At 36.4% G+C, this 24530-nt stretch overlaps 1 protein-coding gene across 1 annotated transcript in view; it reads left to right on the top strand.

The window, feature by feature from the left end:
* The window catches only part of KDM4C (lysine demethylase 4C), a 265420-nt gene that overhangs the window by 48231 nt on the left and 192659 nt on the right, over nucleotides 1-24530 (top strand). The window contains 2 exon segments of the mRNA XM_069881261.1: nucleotides 4891-4994; nucleotides 10478-10615. Coding sequence (XP_069737362.1) covers nucleotides 4891-4994; nucleotides 10478-10615 — 242 coding nt within the window.

Here is a 24530-nt window from a genome sequence, read left to right as displayed (position 1 = left end):
AGAAAGCTTTGTTCTCCTTTCATATCTGTGTTCCAAGAATACTGATCAGTGAATTATGATTAATATTTTGTACGTTCTAAGTCTTTTAAAAGAAGATCTAAATAAGTAAAAAATTACTGTAACTTAATTGCATTAATTTGAATTATTTTAATTGCATTTAAGTTAAATTACATTGAAGTTACTTGCAATTTGTGGGCTAGTTTCTTTTAACTGTTTCTTTTAACAACATTCTCTTATGTTGTAAGTTTTAATTTTATATTTCTACTTTCATATTTTATATTTATATTCTCAATTAATATTAATAAATCAGCAATTCAGCACCTTTACTGTGAAATTTTAGGTGAAGATTTGAAGATGGAAGTGTAGAGAAAGATAAGTCTAGCCGTATTAATTGACTCGTCAGAATTTTATTTGAAAATGCACTAACAATATTGTCTTATGTGTGTGTGCTTAAATAATGACTTCATTATTAACCAGATTGTGATAGCCTTGATCATACAAAGTAATATATAGCCAGTTACCATGGTCAAATCAATAGAGTTGTAGAATTACTTTTTGGAAATAGTATTGTAATTTCTCCTTGTATAATGGTAGCTGAACAGTTTAATTGAAAACAGTAAGGACACATTCTTAGTGCCATACATAAGTGATCCAAGTATCTTGAAAGTGGTAATCTATCAGTGAATAGAACGCAATCCACTCCAGTTGGCATTCTAGTTGTGATGTGATGTCATCTGATATGAGCCACGTGTGGTATGTAGGAAATGATACTCTGAAGGTGCAAAAAAAAGGAGCCTTCCAGATAGCAGTGCTCATCGTTGTGCAATAATTTATAGAGTTGAATTTATTTTAAATTGTTCTTTACCCTGAACCATTTCTCTAAAGACTGTCAATACAGCAGTGTTCTCTGTGTGGGAATTGTATCTTATTCAGACACAGCTATGAACCTGCTTAGTGGCCACTCCCAGCTTCCGCTAAAGATGAGGAAGGCTTGACTTGTATCTAGAGTATGGATCATAAACCCATAAATTGTATGGAAATGTCATTGGCTACAGAGATGGAAGAGTGTTGTCTTCACCAGCACAGTGATGAGACTAACTCAAAAAGTGGTTTTTATTTTGTTAGTGAAAACAGGACTGGTTACCTTGTATATTGTTATCTTATTTTTTGGCCACGTTATCTGTCAATATGTGCGTATTGTCTTCTGAAAGCATATTTTTTTTTGTTGTTAACACAGTCTGAAGCCTGTGTTTTCACATAGTCGTTGCCACTGCTGCTTGTGTTAACTACGTAAGGTTTTTAAAAAGCCTGAATGGGATTTTCAGTTTGGTGGATAAATGCACTCTGCCTCTAGTTTATGTGCTTATATCCAAACATTTAGCTACCAACTGTTGAACCACATACTTACCTTGTAGGCTGTTCTGATTCTGCCCTAGGTGGTAAGAAGGTTAGCGTTTCTTTAAATCGCCGATTGCAGAATTTAACTGGAAGCTCATTTCCTCATGGATGAAAATCAATGAGCAATCTAATCCTGTTTTTCTTTGATTATTTCTTACTGGCTTCTATGAAGCAATAGTTTTGAATTGTCATTTAGTGTGCTGCGTAATCATTTCCAAGAAGGTAAGCAGGGTAAGCTAAATGTAAGTACGGAGAAGAGGTGTGGAAGAGGTCTGCCACATCTCAAGAGGCCGTTGGAGAAACTGGGGATGCATGCAAATTCCCAAGAAGTCCTGCTTTTGTGTTATAGAACTGATTTAAAGTTAATGGATTAGTTTTAATGGATTAAATTAAGATTTCATGTGTCTCAAGAACGTGAATCTGCTACAGACCTTGAATGGTATTACAGTTACATTTTAGATAGATTTAAATATTTTTTTCTTTTCGATGTGGGATTTCATGAAATCCCCAGGATTAATTGATAATCCTGTAAATTGGTGATTTTAGTGTCAGTTTCGTATTTGAGAATGGTTGTGGTGTGTCACAGGCATGTCTTGAATTGGCCTGCATTTAATGCATTTGTAAGGATCTTGTGATGTTTCTAATACAATGTCCTCTATTCAGTGTGCTACTAGGTATTTTTTACATTTGCTAACCAGTTCTCCCACAGGGATATTTCTTTGCTGAAAGAAAAGTTTGTCTGACCTTACCCTTAGCCTCAGCAGAACAAAAGATCTTCTGATATATAGAGCCTTGTAATGAGGAAATACTACCTTCCTTTCTTTCCTTGTTCATTGAAGGGGAGTGCTTTCAAAAAAAATGAGGTGGACGAGACTGGAAAGCTTGAGTGTCTGTTAAGCGTAGACTTCGACGGAGCCGAAAGATCTTTTATAGTGGCACAGAACGTGTAGGCTGCACTTTGATTTCACTGTGAGGGCAGCAGATGTTCTCCTGTAAATTTCTCTTAATGGTTTTTGGGTAGGTGCATTCTGCTGTTCCCTGTTGTTTGCAGCTTTCAACAAGCAGCTTACCTTCTGGTTGGAATCACAACTATTTCTGATCTCTTGAATTTTGGCCCATCATTTGCTTTTTATCATCACGTATATTGCACGTAGCAGATTGGGTATAAAGCATTGCAGTACAGGAAATGTAACTCAAACTTGCTTCACAGAAAATAACTCTGCCAATCTGCTGCTTTTAGAAATAAAATTTTTTCCTGCTTTTCATATCAGTTGTTTCCTCAGTCTCAAGTACCGCTTTCAATCACTTTTTTCATAATGTGTTCCAGTACATTTCTATTATTATGCTGCTCAGGACTGAGACTCCTTGAAGCTTATAAGGTGTAGATTCCAATCTATGATTGTTATGATTATGTTACAGATATTAATTGTGCCGATATAGTTGAAATTTATTTACTGGAGACCACTAATTGTGGGCTAGTTTCTTTTAACTGTCTTTCAGTCAAGGAAGCCAAACATAACATGGTAAAACTGTGCCTACTAAGTGATAGATTTTGAAGCTTATAATATAACATTATTTGCAATTCCAAAAGAAAGTAAATAATTATATGTCTGTTGGTGAGGAGGAAAAGGAAAGAATGATAAACTTGAATAAAATTTTATCTCAGAGAATTTTAGTGGATTTCCTAGTGCATCTGTCAGCATAAGTGTACATAACCTTTGCTGCTTAAGTACTGCTTAGTGTTACATCAGAGAAATCAGGGAGAAAAAATGTTCTCCCGGGCCTAGGGAGTGTGCTAGAATAGAAGTACAAAGAATATGACAATTATAATGTGATCGCCTTTGCTCTGCAGTTGTGGGGTTGTTAATGGACAAAAATATAAGACTCATTAGAGAGATGATATTCAACCTGATGTTACACAGAAGGCTGTGTGTTATGTTGAATTGTTGAGATTTTGTCTTTTTTAGCTCAAGTCATTAAAAATACTTAGATAGTTAATTGATTGAAAGTGATTATTTTTGGATTTATTTTTTTTTTATAATCCAGTAGTGAGCATGTTGCTCCAAGAATGAAACTGTTTCTGTGAAACTAACATTTACATGAGAGGCACACAACAAGTTGTACAAACACCATAAAGTGATGACTGAAAGCTCTTTCACTACTTAAATGTCCGGTGGCTTATTTTTTGTCCACTAAGCAATATTTTTCTCTTAATTTGTTTAGTAATTTTCGTTATTTTTTTGCTGTGTTCTTTTCTTGGAAACCTCTTCTTACTGCTTTCATACAAATACCATACTTTTCCAGAAAAACAGTTACCATTGAGTTTGGAGAATAATTGGATGGTTAATATATTTGTTGTGAGCAGATGTTTGCACCTTGGATAATCCTAGGTCATTCATCAGTCTGGATCTCTCTCAAAGATTTTTAGTAGTTTTGAGGCATAAAATATCATTTAATGCATAAATGAATCAACGGTGTTTTTTCTGAATCGGTATTAATACCATAATTAAGGAGACCTTTTCACCATGAAGAGTTGGCATTGTATAATATCTTCACCAGTATCAAGTTGCTGTGCAGGATAATTGATAAAATATGTCTTTTTTGTTTGTTTGAGACTATTTGCTTCACTACAATTTCTGTCCATGTTCCTCAGGTAGTTCTTCTGCATAACAAAATAGGGTTGCATATGTTTACCTCGTGCCTGGAAAATAATAATCAGTTTAAAACTACTTTATATTTGGATTTTCTTACCATATGAATTTTATATAGGTTTATAATATAAATGAAAACAATTTTGGAGAATCTTGTCAATATGATAGCTTTTTTTTTTTTTTTTACAGCAAAGTCAAACTAATTCATACTGCACTACTTTAAAGTCTTAGAGTTCATCTTTTCCTCCTATATTTTTTGAAATAGGGCCGTGATGAAGCTGTATATGTACCAGTAGAACTTACTCTTAGACTCCATCACAAGGAGCCATTACTTCTTGTTTCAACTACGTGTTTACTCAGTATTTTTCCTATTGAACTGTTAGAGACAAGGAAATCTTTTATTCGGTCAAAAATGTTTTTCCTGGCCCCAACAAGACACTCATGTTCATCTCAGAGCAAGTAGTACAGCTGTACATAAGTGGAAGAGCATTTGAGAGCAAGTATTGAGAGGAAGTAGTAGGTAGTTAGATGCCTCTCACTATGTTCCTTCCATTTTTCAATGTAATGTTTTCAGCATCTTCTTGCTTTCATTAAGTACTATGCCTTTCTTTTTGTTTTATTGTTTGTAGGAATTGTGTTTTCAGTTTCCCTCCCCCTGAAAATTATTTGAAAAACTTAGGAGGGGCACTTGATTTTTATAGAAATCTCTCAGAACCTAGCAATGACATGATAAAAAATTCGAAAACAAGTTTAAACAGCATTATGTATTGTAAAATATTAAAAAGAATTCCAGCTTGTTTCAATTAAAAGATACCTTGTTTTGCTTATCTTGCCTTATTAGGGTTCTTCCCAGGCAGCTCTCAAGGATGTGATGCTTTTCTTCGCCACAAGATGACTCTAATTTCTCCATCAATATTGAAAAAGTATGGAATTCCTTTTGACAAGGTATGTTAGTGTTTATTTTTAAACTGTGCATTCATGCATTGCATTAGACAGTGTTTACTGTAAGAACTGGTTTTAGTAAAGATGGGGCAAATTTTTTTTTTGGCACTGACTCCATGAATATATGAAAACAAATACTTGTAGAGTTAGGACTTCTACATGATTCAGCTTGGAATTTTCTAGCAGAAAACATTTGTGGCTATCATAATCTTTATCCTAAATATTCATCTGATTTTTAAGTTATTACCAATATTTTTTGTTTCTGTTTTATTTCTCTGCAAACTTGCGTGTGATTCTGTTGACTGGAACACTTCTTCACTAGCTATGTTAAGTTGTATACTTTAGATATAAAAATAAATGTTTCTAATCTTTATGCTTGTGTATTGTTTTTCTGATGCCATTCAAAGTATGTTGATCTGTATTGTTATCTTAAAAAGTTTCAGGTGGAATCAAACCAAAAGAACTGTTATTTAATTTATCATGTATTTTGAAAGCTGTAACATATTAGAAAAAGAGTGAATGATTGTATTGTGCTGCTAGGTAGGGCAGACTGGGCATTCGATTAGAACATTACATAAAGAAAAAGTGGGAAGAATATCTAGCTTTCTTCTTTGTGGATAAATTTAATATATAGCTGCTTTCAAAAACATCTGAAGTATTCATTTTTTTTTCTCCTTTCCTACAAGATTTTCTACCTTATCGTTTTCCACTTTGAACTTCCAATATGTGCCAACGTATAAAAAGGTTTCTACTGCATTGCTTTTTCTTGTAGTATATTTGTTCTATATCCTGAACGCTTTGCAAATTCTAAATTTCTAAATTCAAGAGCTTTGTAATGCTTCTCAGAAGGTTCCCTGCCTGAACATCTGTTTATGTTATACTGAGTTTTTAAAAGCCTTTTGATCATTAAGGGGTTATGATTCTTGGTTTCCCACTGGGCAGGTTGTTTTAAGGTGTTCAGAAGAACCAGGCAATATGTGCTTTATCTCAGTCTATTCCCCCTGCAGTTCAGTTCTGTCAACTGTCTTGTCAACGTTCCTTGATTGTTATAGTGGTTTCTGTTTTAGTGTATTCAGTGTTTATTACTTGATATCAGAGCAACGAAGCTGGTGAAGGGGCTGGAGAACAGTCCTTATGAGGAACGGCTGAGAGATCTGGGGTTGTTTAGCCTTAAGAGGAGGAGGCTGAGGGGAGACCTCATTGCTCTCTATAACTACCTGGAAGGAGGTTGTAGAGAGGAGTGTGTTGGCCTCTTCTCCCAAGTGACAGGGGACAGGACAAGAGGGAATGGCCTCAAGCTCCGCCAGGGGAGATTTAGGCTGGGCATTAGGAAAAAATTTTTCACAGAAAGGGTGATTGGGCACTGGCACAGGCTGCCCAGGGAGGTGTTTGATTCACCTTCCCTGGAGGTGTTTAAGGCATGGGTGGACGAGGTGCTTAGGGGCATAGTTTAGTGTTTGATAGGAATGGTTGGACGTGATGATCCGGTGGGTCTTTTCCAGCCTGGTGATTCTGTGATTCTATGTGAACAGACTTAGCTTATCACGTTCCTTGGCCTAGAATGTAGGCTAATGCACTACTTTCTGTCTTCATTAGTTGCTATTTTTGTAACAGTATGAAATGTACTCTAGTTAAGTGAATGTTTTCATCTATAGCATTGCTGTGGTTTTAGCCCACCAGGCAGCTGAGTCTCTCACAGCTGCTCACTTTCATAGAATCATAGAATCATAGAATAACTGGGTTGGAAAAGACCCATCAGATCATCGAGTCCAACCATTCCTATCAATCACTAAACCATGCCCCTTAGCACCTCATCCACCCGCGCCTTAAACACCTGCAGGGAAGGTGACTCAAGCCCTCCCTGGGTAGCCTGTTCCAGTTCCACTTTCTCCCCCACCATGGGATGTAGGAGAGAGTCAGAAGTCTAAAAGTGAGAAAATTCATGAGTTGAGATAAGGACAGTTTAGCAGGTAAAGCAGAGGCTGTATTTACAACCAAAGCAAAATAAGGAATTAATTCACTACCTCCCAATAGCAGACAGGTGTTCTTCCATCTCCAGGAAAGCAGAGCTTCACCATGCTTAACAGTTCCTTGGGAGGACGTTCCAGCACTCCAGATGCCTACCCTTCTTTCTTCTTTCTCCGTCTTTATATGCTGAGCATGACATCATATGGTATGGAATATCCCTTTAGTCAGTTGAAGTCAGCATCCCGGCTATGTACCCTCCCAACCTCTTGTGTGCTCCTAGCTTCTTTGCTAGTGGAGTGGTGTGAGAAGCAGAAAAGGCCCTGATGCTGTGTAAGCATTGCTTAGCCGTAACAAAAATATCTGTGTGTTTTCAAGACTGGTGGCAACACAGGTGGGATAAAGCCACTGATTTGTTGTGTGCCTTTTGGAATAACACTTAATTTTTCATATTTACATCAACCTGTGTATAAATGAAGAAATGTTGCCATTTAGAATGATACAGCCTGCTGTGGAAAGCAAGTTTTTTTTTGAACAAATTACTTGTATATGAAATACTTTGTTTTCTGAATGATGTATTATCATATGGAAATGTAGTTGCAGAGTTCAGTTTTTGTAATTTTTAGGTAAATACTGATTTCCTTCATAGCCTAGTGCTTTATCATGAAGTGTCAGATGAAACCTTCCAGCCTGGAAGGTTTTATAACTAGATTTATAGTTTTGAATTTACAGAACATTACTGTGAACAGTATAATTTTCAATGGTTAGTGTTTAAAGTAGCATATTGCAGAGTGCCAGCATATTGCTTTCAGTGCCATCCATTTGAGGGGTGTAAGGGAGTTGATGTTCTTATTTCAATGTCTTGATTATTCCTTGTATTATAATTAAAAAAAAAAGTTCTAGAACTAGTTAAATATTTAAGTTTGTTTCTGTCACCTAGTCTTGGGAGGAAGCAGACTGTATCCAAGTGTAATTGTAATTAATGCGATTCAGTGAGAAAGTGAATAGAGAGAACCAGGCTGTGATCTCTCATGGCTCAAAGTGATAGAATTAGAAATGTGCTGAATGCTGATAAGTCAGCCTTCGCCTACCAGGTGGCAGCTGAACTGCTGCTTGTTGCAATAGAACACCTGCTAAACTGTCAGCAGTGGGAGGGTGTATTGAGATAAATTTTGGAATTGTTAGCATTGAGAATAATCTCTCTTAAACATTCCCACAGTGATTGTTAGAGTGCTACAGTAGCAGTTATAATATATGCACCTGTATGTGCATTTGCATGTATATACTAAATATGAACCTACAAAAAATTAACCTTGCATAGTGCAAATGCAAAATGTAAGATCCAATTTTATTCTTTAGCTTTGTTAGCTAAGTATATTTTTTCTTCACCCTATAATACAAGCATAAATATACATCTTGATGTGCTGTCCCTGTGTATTCTATTGTTGTGGAAAAAAGAGCACATCAAGAATTTCTAAAACCTTAAGATGAGAATTTTGAAGAAGAAAGGGGGGATTCTAAAAGTGGAAATTGAACAAAAGACAACTATGCCAGAGCTGAAATTTAAGACGTGACAGGTAATAAGAAAAATGTTTGGAGATTTGGTGATTGTTTAAAATTTAATTCTCCTTTTTGGCTATTTCAAATCAGAAGTATGTTACCCTGAAAAGAATCATGTTTGTCCTTCTGATTTTTCTGAACTGTATTGCTTCTACAAAGCATTGTCACATGATGAAAACAGACTATTTAATCTCTAAGAAGTCATCTTATTTTCCTGTAATCAGTGAATGCATCTTGTTGAATAGTCATCGGTCATTGCTAAGATTATTTGCTTCATTTAAATAGTTCTGTTTGCTTTTTAGTGGGCCTGCTATCTGATGTGTTTCTTGTCAAAAAACATATCAAACAAGAGCATAAGGAATCTTTTTTCACTCTTTGCTTCTGAATCGTATAGTTTATTGATTAACTCTTACCAGATAGTTCAGAAGACAGTGTGCCATTTCTAGTCTGACTAGCCTGACCTTGATACACTCTTTGGTGCTGTGACTTAAAGAGATTAAAGCTGTGTCAGACTGGAGAGAATATTAGGGACTAACAAGAAGTGATGTCTCTCCTTTTGTTCACGTCCAGAGTAGGGCAGCAGTCCATCCAAGTATAGAAAGATGAAATTTCTTTCTTGAAAGAGAATCTCCTGGCTAGTGATTTGTTTATTGTACCCTACTTTTTTTCCCCGGTAATTTACTCTGGTAACCTTTTGTATCTGCTTTTATTATTAGGGATTTTGTTTCATTTTGGCTATACAAAACATAACTACAATGGCAGTGTCTTTTTTAGTGCTTTTTAAAAGTTTTTTTCGTTTGTTTGCTTGTTTTTTTATGCTTTCTATAATTTCTTGTTTAGTCAGTGGCTTCAGCACACTTCTGGTTGCTTTTCACTGTACTTATGAAGAACAGAGCAGTCCTTTGGGAACCGCTCTTGATCATTCTCTGAAGCAATGTCAAAGCTTAGCTGTAGTCAAGATTTTCCTCTTTGAGATTCTCCTTCTGGGCCCCTTGTCCTTTAGGTGTTTGAAATTCTCCTTATCGATAGTTCGAGTCCTTTAAATTGTGCTTAAAGAGAAAGAAGGGAAGGACAGGGACATATTAAAATTTGTTTTAATTTAGTGTGTAAAGTGGTGTTTTAATGGCTTTACATTGAGATATTCTGCATGATGTTTCCAATGGAAGAATTCCCTCAGTGTTAGTATCTGTAAAGCTGAAGAATGGGTTGAGGGCAATTGTTAGTTTTTCTTCTGCCTTTCATAACCAAAATGATTTAAGGATACTGCCTGAGAGGATCCAGATGTATCCAATATGTTCCTTTGGGATGAAGAACACTTTTTTAACTGCTGAGCATCATTAACTTAGAGTTTCTCCTACTTCATATTTGATCATCAAGAGTAAGTAACTTACAGGACAAATCAAACCCTCGGTCACAGTTCTTCAAAACATACTTTTTGAAACAGATGAATACTGACTAGAAGGGTGAGAATAAGATCTCTCTCTAGTCTTTGCAACAAAAGTTCTAGTGACATTGTAGAGAAACATTTTCAGGGTGGCAGGCAGAATAATTTCTTGAACAATTAATTTATACAAGTATTTATGGATGGTAATTGCAGGCATTTTGGTCCAGTCTGTGCCTGCTTCCTCTCAGTCAGGAAGACTGATAGATTCTTTCCACTGTCTTTTCTAGCTCCCTGTAATTCCAGGTTTCATCACCAGTCAACCTCCGCCCCAAGATTAGCTTTTTGAAAGTACTTTTTGAATTTGTGAAGTAACACATGTAGTTATGTATTTTATGGTAAATAGCATTGTCTCAAGTATGCCGTTTCTGCTTTCATTACGTTGTAGCTGTGCGCCAGGTCAAAAACTGTTTCTAGATAGTTGCAAAGGTAAATGCTATTTTCATTGCTTCAGGAGCAGAACTGCTTTTCTAGTCTGGTTCAGTTTGGGGTTTGTTTTTTGTTTTATTTTATGCTGTAGGTTACACAAGAGGCAGGAGAATTTATGATCACTTTCCCATATGGATACCATGCAGGATTTAACCATGGTTTTAACTGTGCAGAGTCAACAAACTTTGCCACCATCCGATGGATTGACTATGGAAAAGCAGCAAAGTTGGTAAGTCATATTGCAAAAGGTTGATGTGTAAGGAAATATTGCCTGTGGTTACTTCTTTGTGAGAATCTACAGAAGCTGATGTAAAAGGGAGAACTATTAGATCAGATAGTAACTTGTACTGCCATTGAAATATTATTTATAGTTTTTCTTTTTACAGTGGGCATTTCCAGCAGTGTGTATTTCTCTCAGTGCTGTTTGTAGCTTAATGTATATGTTGTTCTTCAAACCCAGTTCTATTTATGTATGCTACATACACCAAGGTTAGTATACATGAAGACATCTGACTTCTGCTGTTGTTCCTCCTGTAGACTGTGCTGTTTGTGAAAGCACTTTATAATAAACTAGAAATTTTGATACCTGGAAAAAAACATAAATAATTAAACTTCAGACAAAGTTTGAAAAGCAAGTTCAACTTTTCTTATCTTTAACATCATCAGATATCTGATGGTGCAAGATAATAAAAGAAGTGTGAACTCTGAGTAGATATTCTTGGATTTTAAAATTAAATGTGTTTTACTGAAGGTATTTTAGATTGAAATTTTGTGTGGCACACATTTTTGTCTTCTTTTCATGTACAAAATGTGTACAAAATCAAGAGTGTGATCAATTTATTCAGCAGAAGTTTGTCACTGTTATTCTGTATTTTTTTCCATGTGTGCTCTGTATACATACCCTAACAGTAGTGAAATTTTGGAAAACATCAGTGTGCATCTGACATATTCAGACTGGTCTTTAATTTTAATTGGGAATTTTTTTTTAGAGTCAACAGATAAGATGTTGACTGTATATTTAATATTAATAAATATAATACCTACAGAAATTCCAAATTAAGTTAAGAGGAATATGGGCATAGACACATAGGAGTTAACTGTGGCAGGTAAAACTGCCCTGGATTGTAAAAGGTATGACTGTGTGGCAGCTCTAAAATTGATTCAACGGAACTTCAAGAATGGCAAGCTTTATCTTTCGATGTATCAAAGCTGAGGTAGTGATACCTGCAGCTATCTCCGTTTCAGTGGAAAGTTTTCATATTTCTTATGCGTTAAAAAAAATGGTCTACCATTTGACGTGCAGCTGCCTCAGGACAAACTATTAAATATTTTATGCCTCCAGCATACCTCTCAGTTATTGTATTATACCATAACCTTAATGTTGTGTTTAAATTCAGTGAAGCTAGAAGATAATTTTTTAAAGCTAATGAAATTTTATTCCTTTTCACCACTCCAAAAGGGCTTCTGAAATTCTGGAATTTTAGCTAGGAAGTCTTGCAATATACACTCTAAATACAGTTTTATTTAGTCAAAATTCTCTAGCTTATGGATAAAATGTTCATCTTGGGACACTGAATTCTCTACTGTGGTTATTCCACCCAAGAGCTGTATTGTGCATATTTAGTATAAGAAATTGAAGTAATTCTGTGGTGTCTGCAGTTGAATTTTAGTGTCTGAAAGTTTCAAAGTAGCAGCTGAAGCAATAATGACTACTTGTCCTCTATGAAGAAATCTTAGATACTATTGTTAAATGTGAACATTCTTAAATGTGTATTTTGGCAAATACTCAGAGTGCTTAATATTACTTGCTTATGTTTTATCATTTATTACCACAAGAATGAAAATTAATCTTTATTTTTCTTCTCTTTTTAAATGTAAGAGAACATTCAAGGGAGTGGTAGTAGTAGGATTTTTAGTATTTTTTAATGGAAATGTGTAATAAGAGAAGAACCAATGGAAAGGTGCTGAAGTAATTCTTCATAATACTTACTTGTATTTGTTTATGCCTTACAAATAGGATGAACAAGTCAAACAGAGAAAGCATTAAGACTGGTTATCTCTTCTTAAATCATAATTATGTGACACTTTTAAAGCCCGCACAACTTACAGAGTTACTGCAAGTTGGATACCCTGTTTATTGATTATTGTGTTTCACTAGAAAAACATGAGGATAGCTATGATTAGTTTTATCACAGCCTCAGAAAATTTCCTGAAAATATTAATTAAAAAGGTAAGAAGTCAATGTGCCCAAAGAATATGAATATTTTAGTAAGTTCCATTTGCAGCTCTGGTAATTTCCTTTAGAAGGAAAAAAAACCCATCATACAACTGTGCCTTGCCATTTGTTGTTTTTCGGAGTACTGATGTTGTGTTTGACTTATCTTTTCTTTCTGTATGTGGTATGTACAACTTTAATTGAAAAAAAATTTTGGATCCTCTAGTTCTTTTGTATTGTACTGCAGGAATTGCCTCCGTCAGTGAAATGAAGCAATATCTAGGTCAGTTCCTTGCTGCGTTCTCCTTAGAGAATATTGTATATGGATGACTGATTATTGGTCTTCCTACAGGAACACACTTATTTTTACAGAATAGTTTCTAATCACTTACAGCTGGGTTTCTGTCATAGAAAAAGTCCCGAAATACAGAAAAATCCTGAAGTGCAGTCAGTATTTGTTTTTCATTAATTTGTGGGGAAAAAAATAAGGCAAAGATGTTCATTACAGTTGTAGTAAATATTTTGGCTGTGTGGTGATCCTACTTTCCTGCATGAACTGAGATGGTGTTAAAGATTATGTGAAATTGATTGCAAATATTAAATTGGAGATCATTTAGACCCTCACTATGGGGAACTTTGGTTAAGCAGAAATAGTGGCTGCAAATTCCAGAAATTATTTTCTGTCTTTAAAAATGCTAGATTTGCGATCTTAATTTCACTATATGTACCCTGTCTGTCTGTAATAGTTGAACTGTAGGAGCAGGGATGTACCCTCCAGCTTGTTTTCTGGAGTGTCTGAAAGACTTCTGCTTAGGGGGTGACGTATCAGAAGTAATGCTAGGTGACACCTCCAGTGTGCTCTTCGCTGCAACTCAGCTGCTGCTTTGAGCTGTGTTCTCACTTTTGAACAGAGACTAGTTGGACAGAATTAAGCAGAAGTAAAAAGTAGATTAAAAAAAGCAGAAATGGAGAAATAACAAATATAATGTTATTATTTCTCTCTATAAAAAGTCCTCCAGCTCCAGTGGAGAAAGTACAGTCATATAATCATAGAATGGTTTGAGTTTGAAGGGAACTTGAAGATCATCCAGTTCCAACCACCCTGCAATGGGCAGGGACACCTCCCACTAGACCAGGCTGCTCATCCAACCTGGTCTTGAACACCTCCAGGGATGGGACATCACCACTCTCATTGTGAAGAAGTTCTTCTAATGTCTAATCTAAATCTTCCGCCCTCCAATTTAAAGCCATTACCTCCTGTCCTGTTGCTACATGCCCTTACAAAAAGTCCCTCCCCAGCTTTCTTACAGGTCCCCTTTAGGTACTGGAAGGCTGCTCTAAGGTCTCCTCGGAGCCTTTTCTTCCCTGGGCTGAACAAGACCAACTATCTCAGCCTGTCCTTATAGCAGAGGTGCTCCAGCCCTCTGACCATCTTCGTGGCCCTCCTCTGGACCCATTGCAACAGTTCCATATCCTTCTTATGCTGGGGATTCTAGAACTAGGCGTGATGCTCCAGGCATGGTTTCTTGACCTTCCTGACCCCATCCCTACACAACCAGGCAGCATCCCTAGTCTTTGATGTCTTTGTCCATTGGCAAGAACACAGAGGAGGAGAAATGGGAAATACTGGTGAATGGAACAAACCAGTCAGGCTCTCCTGAAAATGCTTGGAAAATCAGTGTGGTGCAGAGGGATGTTATTGAAGTGTACAGTAAAGGCAAGACTTAGCAAATCAAAGGTAGGTAGTACTCAGCTCACAAGTACTTTTGTTGTGGTTGTTATGTTGTGTGAAGACGAGAGGCACTCTAGGCTTTATATGTTCTTAGTCATTGCTGTCCTGCAACTTACATTTATTGAATGCCATTTCTTTTTGAAAAAAATTTGGTTGTACAGAATAGGGGCAGATAGGCTATCTTCAGGCATCTGTGAATGTTGTCATTTTCGTAATGGAGTTGCATTTATTTGAGTAGGCTGGAAATGTGTGGCTTCATGAAGTGCATTTTTATTTTCCTTACTGCAGTGTGTTTTGTTACTATTGGCAAAGCAGATGAGCCAGTGACAATTAGCTTATATATTTTGTAGACAGCTGCTTTGATTTGTGTTGAGTTGATAACTTGTATACTGAATCAAGAGATAATGTTCAGTTGTTAGAACTGGTGAATAGAAATATTTGCATACAATCCTTTTTGTCTAATGAAATAAAAATCCTTCTGAATCAACTGAATAAAAGATAAATCTTTAGTATGAGAAAAATCTTATATTCCTAGTGTTTCTTGGCTGCAAGGTGGGACATTCTCTGTTACCACCTCCACATCTGTGAATCATCTCTGTTTATTAATTTTATATTTTTGCTTGTTGTTATTTCTAATGAATACCATTGTTGCCTTACGCAAGGGGTACAGTGCAAGACCTCTCACTTACAAGTACTAAAACTGGGTTTCTTGTTCATGATTTTCACTGTGCAAATTTTAGCTCTGGTGCATAAGATCAATGAACCTTGTGCACTATAATTTGATACTGAGAACAGGAAACAGATCTAAATTTTTAATAAGGTCCTGTGCTTTTGTGTAAAGACCATGTTTTTTTTTTCTTTCTCAGAATTCCTTTTTTCCCTTGCTGCTGTTTTGTCAGTGTTTGAAAAACTTATAAGTTGGCCAATCAGTTCCTCATTACAGAGAATTCCCCTAAAAAGAGCATCCTTTGACCTTGTCCAGAGCTTCTGGATTGCACGGTCTCACTTAAGCTAAATAGAAGAAGGTAGTTCACAGAACAGAGAAAATTGAGTTGAGGTATAGGTCCTGTGTAGGAAACATCCAGGAGACTCGTAATGTGAGCAGGTTTTCTCAGGGCTCTCTAGCTCTTCTTTATGCAGTGCTGATTATTTTAGTTACTTTCCTTCCATTTTCCTCCTGTTGCTGTTTAAGTCCCCACATTCCCATCTGTTACTTCTCCATATTCTTCTGTAAGGGTTTCTCAGAACTATCTGTCACCCCTTGCCCAATTGATACCCATGCTTTCAGAGAAAGTGGTGGCATTTCTGAGTACTGCTGTCATTTCTCCCTGTGTCTGTTTTGTGGCACCACTTGGTGACTTTCACTCAGTATAAATGTATGTAAATTTTACTGCCTTCTATCAGGGATAGAGTCACACTAGGTGATTTTACTAGTCATTATAATTATTCTTTTGTATTGCAGCTCCTTTTAAGACGTGATTTGTTTTCAGATATCGGTGCTAGAAAGGTTTTTGTTGTTTAGCTGTGGAACCTGAGCAGAGAAGTCTACCAAGCATTTTGACTTGCAACTTAGGCTACTTGAGTACTATTGCCCTCCTTCGTAAAATTAAGTCAGTAATTACTCATGCATTCTTAAGACTCAGCTGCTTAGCAACGTTTTTACTGTGGATAGGTTAGATCAAAGTGCTGGCCTGCAGGTTTTATTTTTCCCTTTGGTGGGATGAAGTGCAGTTGTTTTGATGTGAGGTTTGATGGATTTGTTTGCCACTGCATTCATTAGCTTCACATCAAAAAATTGACAGGCTGTTAAATGAAACTTTGGCTTAGATTTTCAGCTTGACTGTTTTGAGACCTTTGTGAAGATATTTTGTTTTTGTGCTGCAGCAGCCTCAAGCAGTTATGACTGTTTCAAAGGCAAGAGAAGTTATTTAGTACCCTGATTTGTTTGGGTAAAAGAGAGAAATTGTCTTGAGGATAGCCGTGTCCAGCTTATGCTATCCAAACAATATATCTATTAAGAAGTATATATTCAGAGACAATATCTATGACTTAAATAATATTATCAGAGAAGAAATTAGACGTGCCACACAAAAGCGCCTTGCTACCTCTCATAATTTATTGAGGTAATAATTTTTTCAGTGAGGATTATACTTAGGTTCCTTTTGTACAATAAGATATTAGTTGTCTCTTTTAAAGCAAAAATAATAATTCTACTCACTTGTACACTTATTATTTTTTAAATGTGGGTGAATGATTTAAAAGCCTAGACTCAAAAAGTATCTTGCTACACCTACAACAGTGTTTTTAGTTTTAGTACTGAATGACAGAAATAGCTATATGCATAAACTCGTGAGTGACGTTACATCCGCTTATTTTATGAGTTTGAATTAGGGGCTTCTGGCAGGGATTTTTTTTTTTTAAACAAAACATACATTTGATACCACTCTGATGATATCATCATCATTCAAGATGTACAAATAAATGTTTTTACTTGCAGAAAATCATACTTAGCCAATTATACTGCTGACTTGGCTGCTGACAAAATCATACAAGGATTCAGGAACCAGGCACACTTTGCATTTTTGGTCCTGATGTTAGTAGATTGCTTTAGAGCAAATCCTGTACCTTCTGCAGTTTGACTTTTCACTTCATAATCACAGTACCACTTTCAGCTTTTTAACTGAACTATTCATGAACTATTCATTTATCTTGATCTGTTCCTTATGTTTTATTTTTTACCCTCTTATTGCCATCATCTGCTGCCCCAGTTTAGTTCTTACATCACAAACTCTGCATCTCCTGAAAACTGTAGCTATGAAAATTTCCCACTCCCAAATCACTTGCTGCAGTGGGGAGATTGTCAGTCTCCTAGTGGCAGTAACTTGTGTACTTGCAGATTTGTAATAACGGTGAGATCTTGAATTTAGAGTTGTATGATAGTAATACACACAGTATTTTTTACATCTGAATGCAAATAAGAATTATGTCCTATTGTTTTTGTTGTACCATTCCATTATGGTAGAGAAGCTGGTTGTAAATTCATACTCAGAAACTTCATGTGAATGTGGTTTTATGTTTTCACAGTCCGTACTACGCTGTGTGCAAATACTGTTGTACTCTGTGATTCTAATGTTCAGCATGGATTCTCATGAATCTTTTCTGTCTGTAACTAGCCTAACTCCTTTTTGTGTGATGCTGTGGTGCATCTGATTGAGGTTATGCATGCATGTTTCTTGCACGGTGCTCTCAGGCACGCTGTACTGCTTTATTAAATAAAAATAAAACCAACAATAATATTGGGGGGCATAGGGTAGATGTTAAATGCAGTCTTGAGTAAGGAGGAGAGAAGCATACCTTAAAACATAATTGTAAAAGTTGGAGTACATTCTGCCAACTGTGAGTGAGTAGAAATAGTGAAATCTAATTTTCCTTTGTTTCTTTCTTTTCTTCTGAAGTGCTATTGTAGAAGTTCCATTTAAGAAAGTACTAAGTTGGCATACTTGTGAGTGTTTGGAAGTTTTTGTTTTATGGCAGCTTACACCAAACAACATGATTTTTTTTCATAGAAAAGGTCAGTATTTTACAATAAACTTGCCTTTCAGTATATCATTTATATGAAATTTTGAGTCAATACATAGTATATGTTTCCTTACTTTTCATCATAATGCAGTTTATAATTATCCATTATTTACTGAGGAAAACCTATTGCCATTAGGTACCTTTCTGTCCATATGTTAGTGTCACAGCCTTTAAGGAAAGATTACTTTCATTCCAGGTTTTTCAAGAAAGACTTTGAACTAATCAATTATTTTCATAAATTTGAAGTTCACTAAATAGACTCTCTGGACTTGAGTCAGTGGTTGAAACACAGTTGTCCCTGCCATTTGAGATAGCTTTAGATGTTTTGTGTTGCTCTGTCTAAGCAAAGGAGTACCAATCTCCATGAATCCAGTGTAATATTTAGAAGTCAAGCAAATGTTACAGATACCAGAAGATGATTCAGGTGTTAGTGCATGCCCAGGCAGTTGAAATGAGCCATCTGTCATTGTATTCTCTTATTTATACTGTTTGCATAAGTTAAACTCATCCTAAACATTAAATGCATTCTCTGACTCTAAGAAGAAGTCAGTTTTCTAGCTTTGCTAGAATAGTTTTGTATTTTGACATTGGGAGGAGATTATCCTGGTAGGCAGAAATATGACTTAAGTGTTAGGGTTTACTTCATAGAATCATAGAATAACCAGGTTGGAATAGACCCACCGGATCATCGCGTCCAACCATTCCTATCAAACACTAAACCATATCCCTCAGCACCTCATCCACCCGTGCCTTAAACACTTCCAGGGAAGGTGAATCAACCACCTCCCTGGGCAGCCTGTGCCAGTGCCCAATCACCCCTTCCGTGAAAAATTTTTTCCTAATGCCCAGCCTAAATCTCCCCTGGCGGAGCTTGAGGCCATTCCCTCTTGTCCTGTCCCCTGTCACTTGGGAGAAGAGGCCAACACACTCCTCTCCACAACCTCCTTCCAGGTAGTTGTAGAGAGCAATGAGGTCTCCCCTCAGGCTCCTCTTCTCCAGGCTAAATAACCCCAGCTCTCTCAGCCGTTCCTCATAAGGACTGTTCTCCAGCCCCTTCACCAGCTTTGTTGCTCCAGAGCCTCAACATCCTTCTTGTGGTGAGGGGCCCAGAACTGAACACAGTTCAGTTTGCTTAAAACCACTGCCCCTCCCACCTTTCTTCTCTTAAACCAGGACCTCCCTCAATGTCTTTGTCTTTAGTTGTCTCTGTAGTTGTCTCTGTAGTCATCTCTGTAGTTTGAGGTAAATTAGAGTCAGTTTCATGACTTAGTTGCTGTAAGTAGCTTCATTTCTCTGAAAACTTACTGCGAGGTTTTGAGACAGTATTCTTGTCAAAAGTGATAATGCAGGGCATTTGTATGCAAAAGGGCCAATGCTTATACTTAATCAAGGCCATCCTCAAGCTGGTGGAAAAGGAGTCGCTCCTGCGAGGAGGGAAGAATAGGGCAGGTGACCCTAAATTGACCAGTACAGTATTCCATCCCACATATGTCATACTGGTATAAATTGAGAAATCACAAGGGTCTTGCTCTCTTCTGCGATGGTTGATTTCCAGTGAGTACCTTGCCTGTCTGGGTGTTCTTGATCCTAGATCCATGTGTTGCTGAATCCAGTTCCTGATTCCGGCTCCCTTCTAGCTGTGGACCTATTCCTTTGTGTCTGCTCTGCAGGATTTGTGGTGTTGTAAAGTCATTGAGGGGAATGGGGTGAGGGTGCGATCTCATATATTTGTATATATTAGTATATATTTGTGTATATATACATTAAATGTGAGTGTTGATGCTGGAATAAAACAGTCGTTGGTTGTAGGTTCTTGTGTGCCTTTATTGATATTCATAACTATTTGGTCTCCACAGGTCTACACTCTCTAATCCTTATTAAGCTATTTACTTAAATGCAGCTAGCCCCACTGAGCAAAGAGTTTACAGATCTAACTTAAGGATCCCACCCTTTGTTAGGGCAGGCTGAAAAGGTAAATCAGCAGTGTATCTTGGAGAAGTCAGTTGTTGGGTGAATTTGCATGATTCTGTGCTTGTGCTCCCTGATTAGGCTGAAGTAGCTTCTCTACTCAATGAATTGTTTGGAAGTCCTTCTTGGCTTTTAGAATAAAGAGCTGCTGCAGTGTAGCTGTAAAATATGTATGGGCTCAGAGAATGTCCGTGATTTGTGTGCATCTTTGACCAGAAATAGATCAAATTCTCTTTGATTTGTTTGCTGCTCTCTGATTAGCAGACTTTCCAGAAATTATTCTTGTGTTCTCCATGCCCCAACCCTTTTTACTTTCGAGAGTGCTGGTGCAATCACACAAAAATTGTAAATGTCAAATCCAATGCATTTAAACTTGCCTCAGTTCAGGCAGTTGGAGCCTCCTTTCTCCAGACAAAGCCCTCGAGTTCCCTTAACCACTCCTCATATGCCTTGTACTCCAAACCCTTCACCAGTTTTGTCTTCAGACATGCTCCAGCACCTCAATGTCTTTCTTGTACTGAGTTCTTTTTTGTGAGTTCTGTGATTCCGTGATAGTGTTTTAAATGCAGAACAGTTTAATAGTTTTTCTTTTCAGGTCTCAAATCCTGAACATCTTGTGGAAAAAAAACCCTGGGGAGAATTTCCTATTTACTGTGAAGGAGACTTATAGGATGTGTATTATTTTATCTTTGATTACCATCTTACAATGACATTCTGTACATTCTTCAGACTGTGTCAGTCTCTTCTTTAAATCTTCCTTTTTTCTTTTTATTATAGGGCTTTCTGCCTGGAAAAGAGTAAAATTTTCCATGGTCCTCTTGTGGCTGTGGCTGAAAAATCCCTGCAGTACTTCAGGAGGGCTTTCTGCTCTTGCCTTTTGTGGTCTCGACAAACTTGTTTATTAGTTGCTTGATCTGTCAGATAAAGTCTGTCAGATTTCTTAAAAGAAGCTGCTCCTTGATATTATAAGCATTGTAATTGTCAAATATGATGCTCAAAATTATGAGGTCTCTTCTTTTTTTGGGGTACAGTTAGCTTTCAAAAAATGTCATGCTCTTGAATTTCATGTCTTTGTGTTGGGTAGAATATGAAAATGAATACCAGAAAGCTTGGTCTTGCTGTATTTTTAACCTGTATAAATGAAATGTTAACTCTGTAATGCAGTTCTATATAAATGTATATATTTAGGGTTCTTTGGCATAAAAGTATTTGAACAAGCTTTTACAATATTTGTATTTGTGCATTTTGGAAGTTTCTGAGCACTATCAGGTCCTATTGACAGCTAGCACTACTCAGCACCTCTAAAAAGTAAGCAATTTTTAATGTAATTTTGGACAAAATTTTAGTGTTTAGAATTGACTGCCAGTCAGTCTCCTGCATCTTTTTGGCTCTGCAGCTTTTAGGAGAAAAGGTACATATATTTTTGTAGGCAAATTCATGTTTTCTGTGAGACAGCTTTTCTGCTGTGTGCTTACCAAATGCTTGTCTTGCAAGAGGAGAGAGATGATGACTTCAATAGAACCATTTGGTTGCTTTGTGTAACGTGGGTCATCGTAATCAAATGGGCAGTGATAGTGTAATGCATTTGTACAGAATCAGCCTGGAGAGTGAAGTGGATTGCTGAACTCCACCATGTGATAGAATCACCATTTTGTTTCAGAAAAAAATATGTCTAGCACATAATGGCTAATTTAGAATAATGTGGAATTTTATTGACTGCTGTGCTGCTTTTAAACTTGTTACAAAACAGTTTGAATCGGAAAAGCTTTGAATCCAAAGAGAGAAAATTTAATGTGGATGCCTTTAATTAAATTTTTTTTTAATTTAAATAATGTAATTTGTATTGATTATGCTGCTGCAGTTCATTTGGATTTTTATTTTTAATTAAGATTCAGTAATCTTATTTTACGTTCCAGAGGTATTCATAAAATGACTGTGAAGAAAATGCATGTTAATTAAATTAGCACTTATATAGATTTATTAAACCAAAATCAGGCCATAATTTATTTTTTTTTCTTTGTGAAGGTACGTTATACATAGTAATATTTCTTACAAGGACAACAACCCAACTATATTTGTATTCTTTTTCTTTTTTTCCTGAGCAAATCTGTGCTTGTATAGTCCTGAGATGATGTGGATGCTTCTTTTGCTCTAACTACCTCAGAGGCCACCAGCACTACTTTTTGAAGCTACTGAGATAATTATTAAGATGCAGCATAATCCTGTTATTTCCTTCTGCATCCTGTAACTAGTTCTGTGGCTTCTCCCTGTTAGCTGTTGTCAGTGCAGTAGTGAAAAACAGACTTGAATTCATGTGGCCTCCAAGTAATTTTCTTGCAAGGAAGTTGGCAATTGATAGTACTGCGTATGTTGAAAACAATCCAGAATTAAAGACTTACTGTATCAACTGAGACCATGAATGCTATGCGTATTGCTATCACTTGATTATTGTTTTGTTTCCCCCTCTTTGATATTATTAGCAATTTGAAAAAAGAGTTTAAGGTAATTTTGAGCCAAGGCAGATGATATACTTACATTTATTTAAAAATGTGCAGTAATAAACATTTATTTCTGCATCTGGTCAAATGAAGTAGGAGTCATGTAAAGTGAAGGTTACTGGAAATGCTGAAGTACAGAGAAGCTGAGCAGAGAAAGCAGGGTTGTAAAGCTAATTACTTGGTAAATTCCTGTACCTTAACACTGGACTGGAGAGCTGAAGATACTGAACTACTTGAGTTCCCATGGATCTTGCAAATATTTATGCAGGGCAGAAACTTTTCAAAGTGGTAGCCTCAAACACCGTGTTTTGAGCTTTCATTAACATTTAGTTTATCTAAATTCAGTTAGACTGAACTGTTGTTGACTCACTAAGTGAAAGCTTTTTTCTTGGAAATAATTGTCTTAGATACTGGTAACATAGCAGTACTGTGTTAATTCTGTCATACAATCTGTCATAAGGGGAGAACTTGTCCCTGTCTACAACTACCTCAAAGGAGGTTGTAACGATGCTGGTGTTGGTGTCTTCTCCCAAGTGTTAGAACGAGAGGAAATGGCCTCAAGTTGCAACAGGAGAGGTTTAGATTGGATATTTTGGAAATTTTTTTTCATCAAAAGTCTTGTCGAGCATTGGAACAGGCTGCCTGGGGAAGTGATTGAGTCACCATCCCTGGAGGTGTTTAAAAGGCATGTAGATGTGGTGCTCAGGAACATGATCTAGTGGTGCCTTGCCAGCATTAGGTTTACAGTTGCACTCAATGATCTTAAAGGTCTTTTCCAACCTAAGTGATTCTATGGTTCTGTACCAGAGCAGCAGCGTAAAAATGCTGAACTAATCACCAAAATCCGTAGCAGTTTATGTTGTGAGGTGAAGGTGCTTTCTGCAATCGCATTTCTGGTTGTCGTATCTCCTTTGAGTTCATTTGCAATTGGATGACTGATAGTTTTTATTATTCTTCATGATATAATCATAGCAGCAAGCAACTCTGTGAATTGTCCTATCAGTTTGTTCTGCAGTTATGACAATTCCTGACTGTATGCATAGGATGGAAAGATAGTGAAAGTAGAAAAGTCCTCCTTTTCAAGTTGTTTCTTCAGTGCTTTGATATGTGGGTTCACATTTGTGTGCTTATCCTGTGGTTATGCTTGCCTTTCAAGCTTATGTGTGACTAAGCATTTCCAAAGTAATTAACAATAATGTGAAAAAGGACTGTGAAGCAGTGTACTTACTTATTTGTAAGGTTTATTCATCTCTTACTTCACTATGGCACAGTGGGTCTCCCTGTCGTTAATGTAAACTGATAATTGTTCTAATTCGTTTATTCTCTTTCTTGAGTGTCCCACAAGATAATGCAGCAAGCAATGAAGTATAAAAAGCTGTGTTTTAAGGTATTAATCTAGACACACTGTGGACAATTTGCAGTATTACTAAGGGTACGTTTTCATGAACAATAACGGGTTTGGATCTTTTGCATGAATGACTTGCAAAAGTTCATGTTAAAAATATAATTCATAATGCAAACTCCTTGATTTGCCTTTCTTTACTTTCTCCATTTAAATAATTTATAAAGGAAATATAAGCTGGTTACTTAAAATAATATTTAAAATATTTTTCATTGCTGTGCTCTTTTTGTTCAGTCTCCAGTTACAAATACTTGAAAATACATGAATACATGGTAGAAAAACTGGAGGAGTGATAATACTGAACAGCAATCAGAATCTCTGTAAGGCAAATTCTTAACATAATCTGCAAATTTTTTCAATTCTGAAAATACATTTTTTCTCCTATGTAGGTGAAGATTGATAGACCTCCTGTCTCCCATCCTTGAGCTCTTAAGATTCTGTACAGAGTGTATTCTCTGAACATTCAACCTCTTCAAGTATTTTTCTGACAGTCTTAAGTTTTTAGCACTATGAATGTGTCTAGATAAGAGAAAAAAGTCAGGGCGTTCATAATTCTTAAATCATTTACTGGCAAAACAAGTATGGAAAAATTCTAGTTCCAAGTTCAGGAAATACCTTGTCTAAAATGTTTTAGTATCATGTATTTCATTAAGGTTTCCATCCAAGAAGCAATTTTCAAAATGAGTTATTTACAATAATGAAGGCAAGTGAGATGGTAATTCTATAAGCCAGGGGTGAAATTAGCACAGC

The sequence above is a fragment of the Phaenicophaeus curvirostris genome, chromosome Z, assembly GCF_032191515.1.
Source record: "Phaenicophaeus curvirostris isolate KB17595 chromosome Z, BPBGC_Pcur_1.0, whole genome shotgun sequence".
Lineage (NCBI taxonomy): Eukaryota > Metazoa > Chordata > Aves > Cuculiformes > Cuculidae > Phaenicophaeus > Phaenicophaeus curvirostris.
This window is presented reverse-complemented; position numbering and strand designations above follow the sequence as displayed.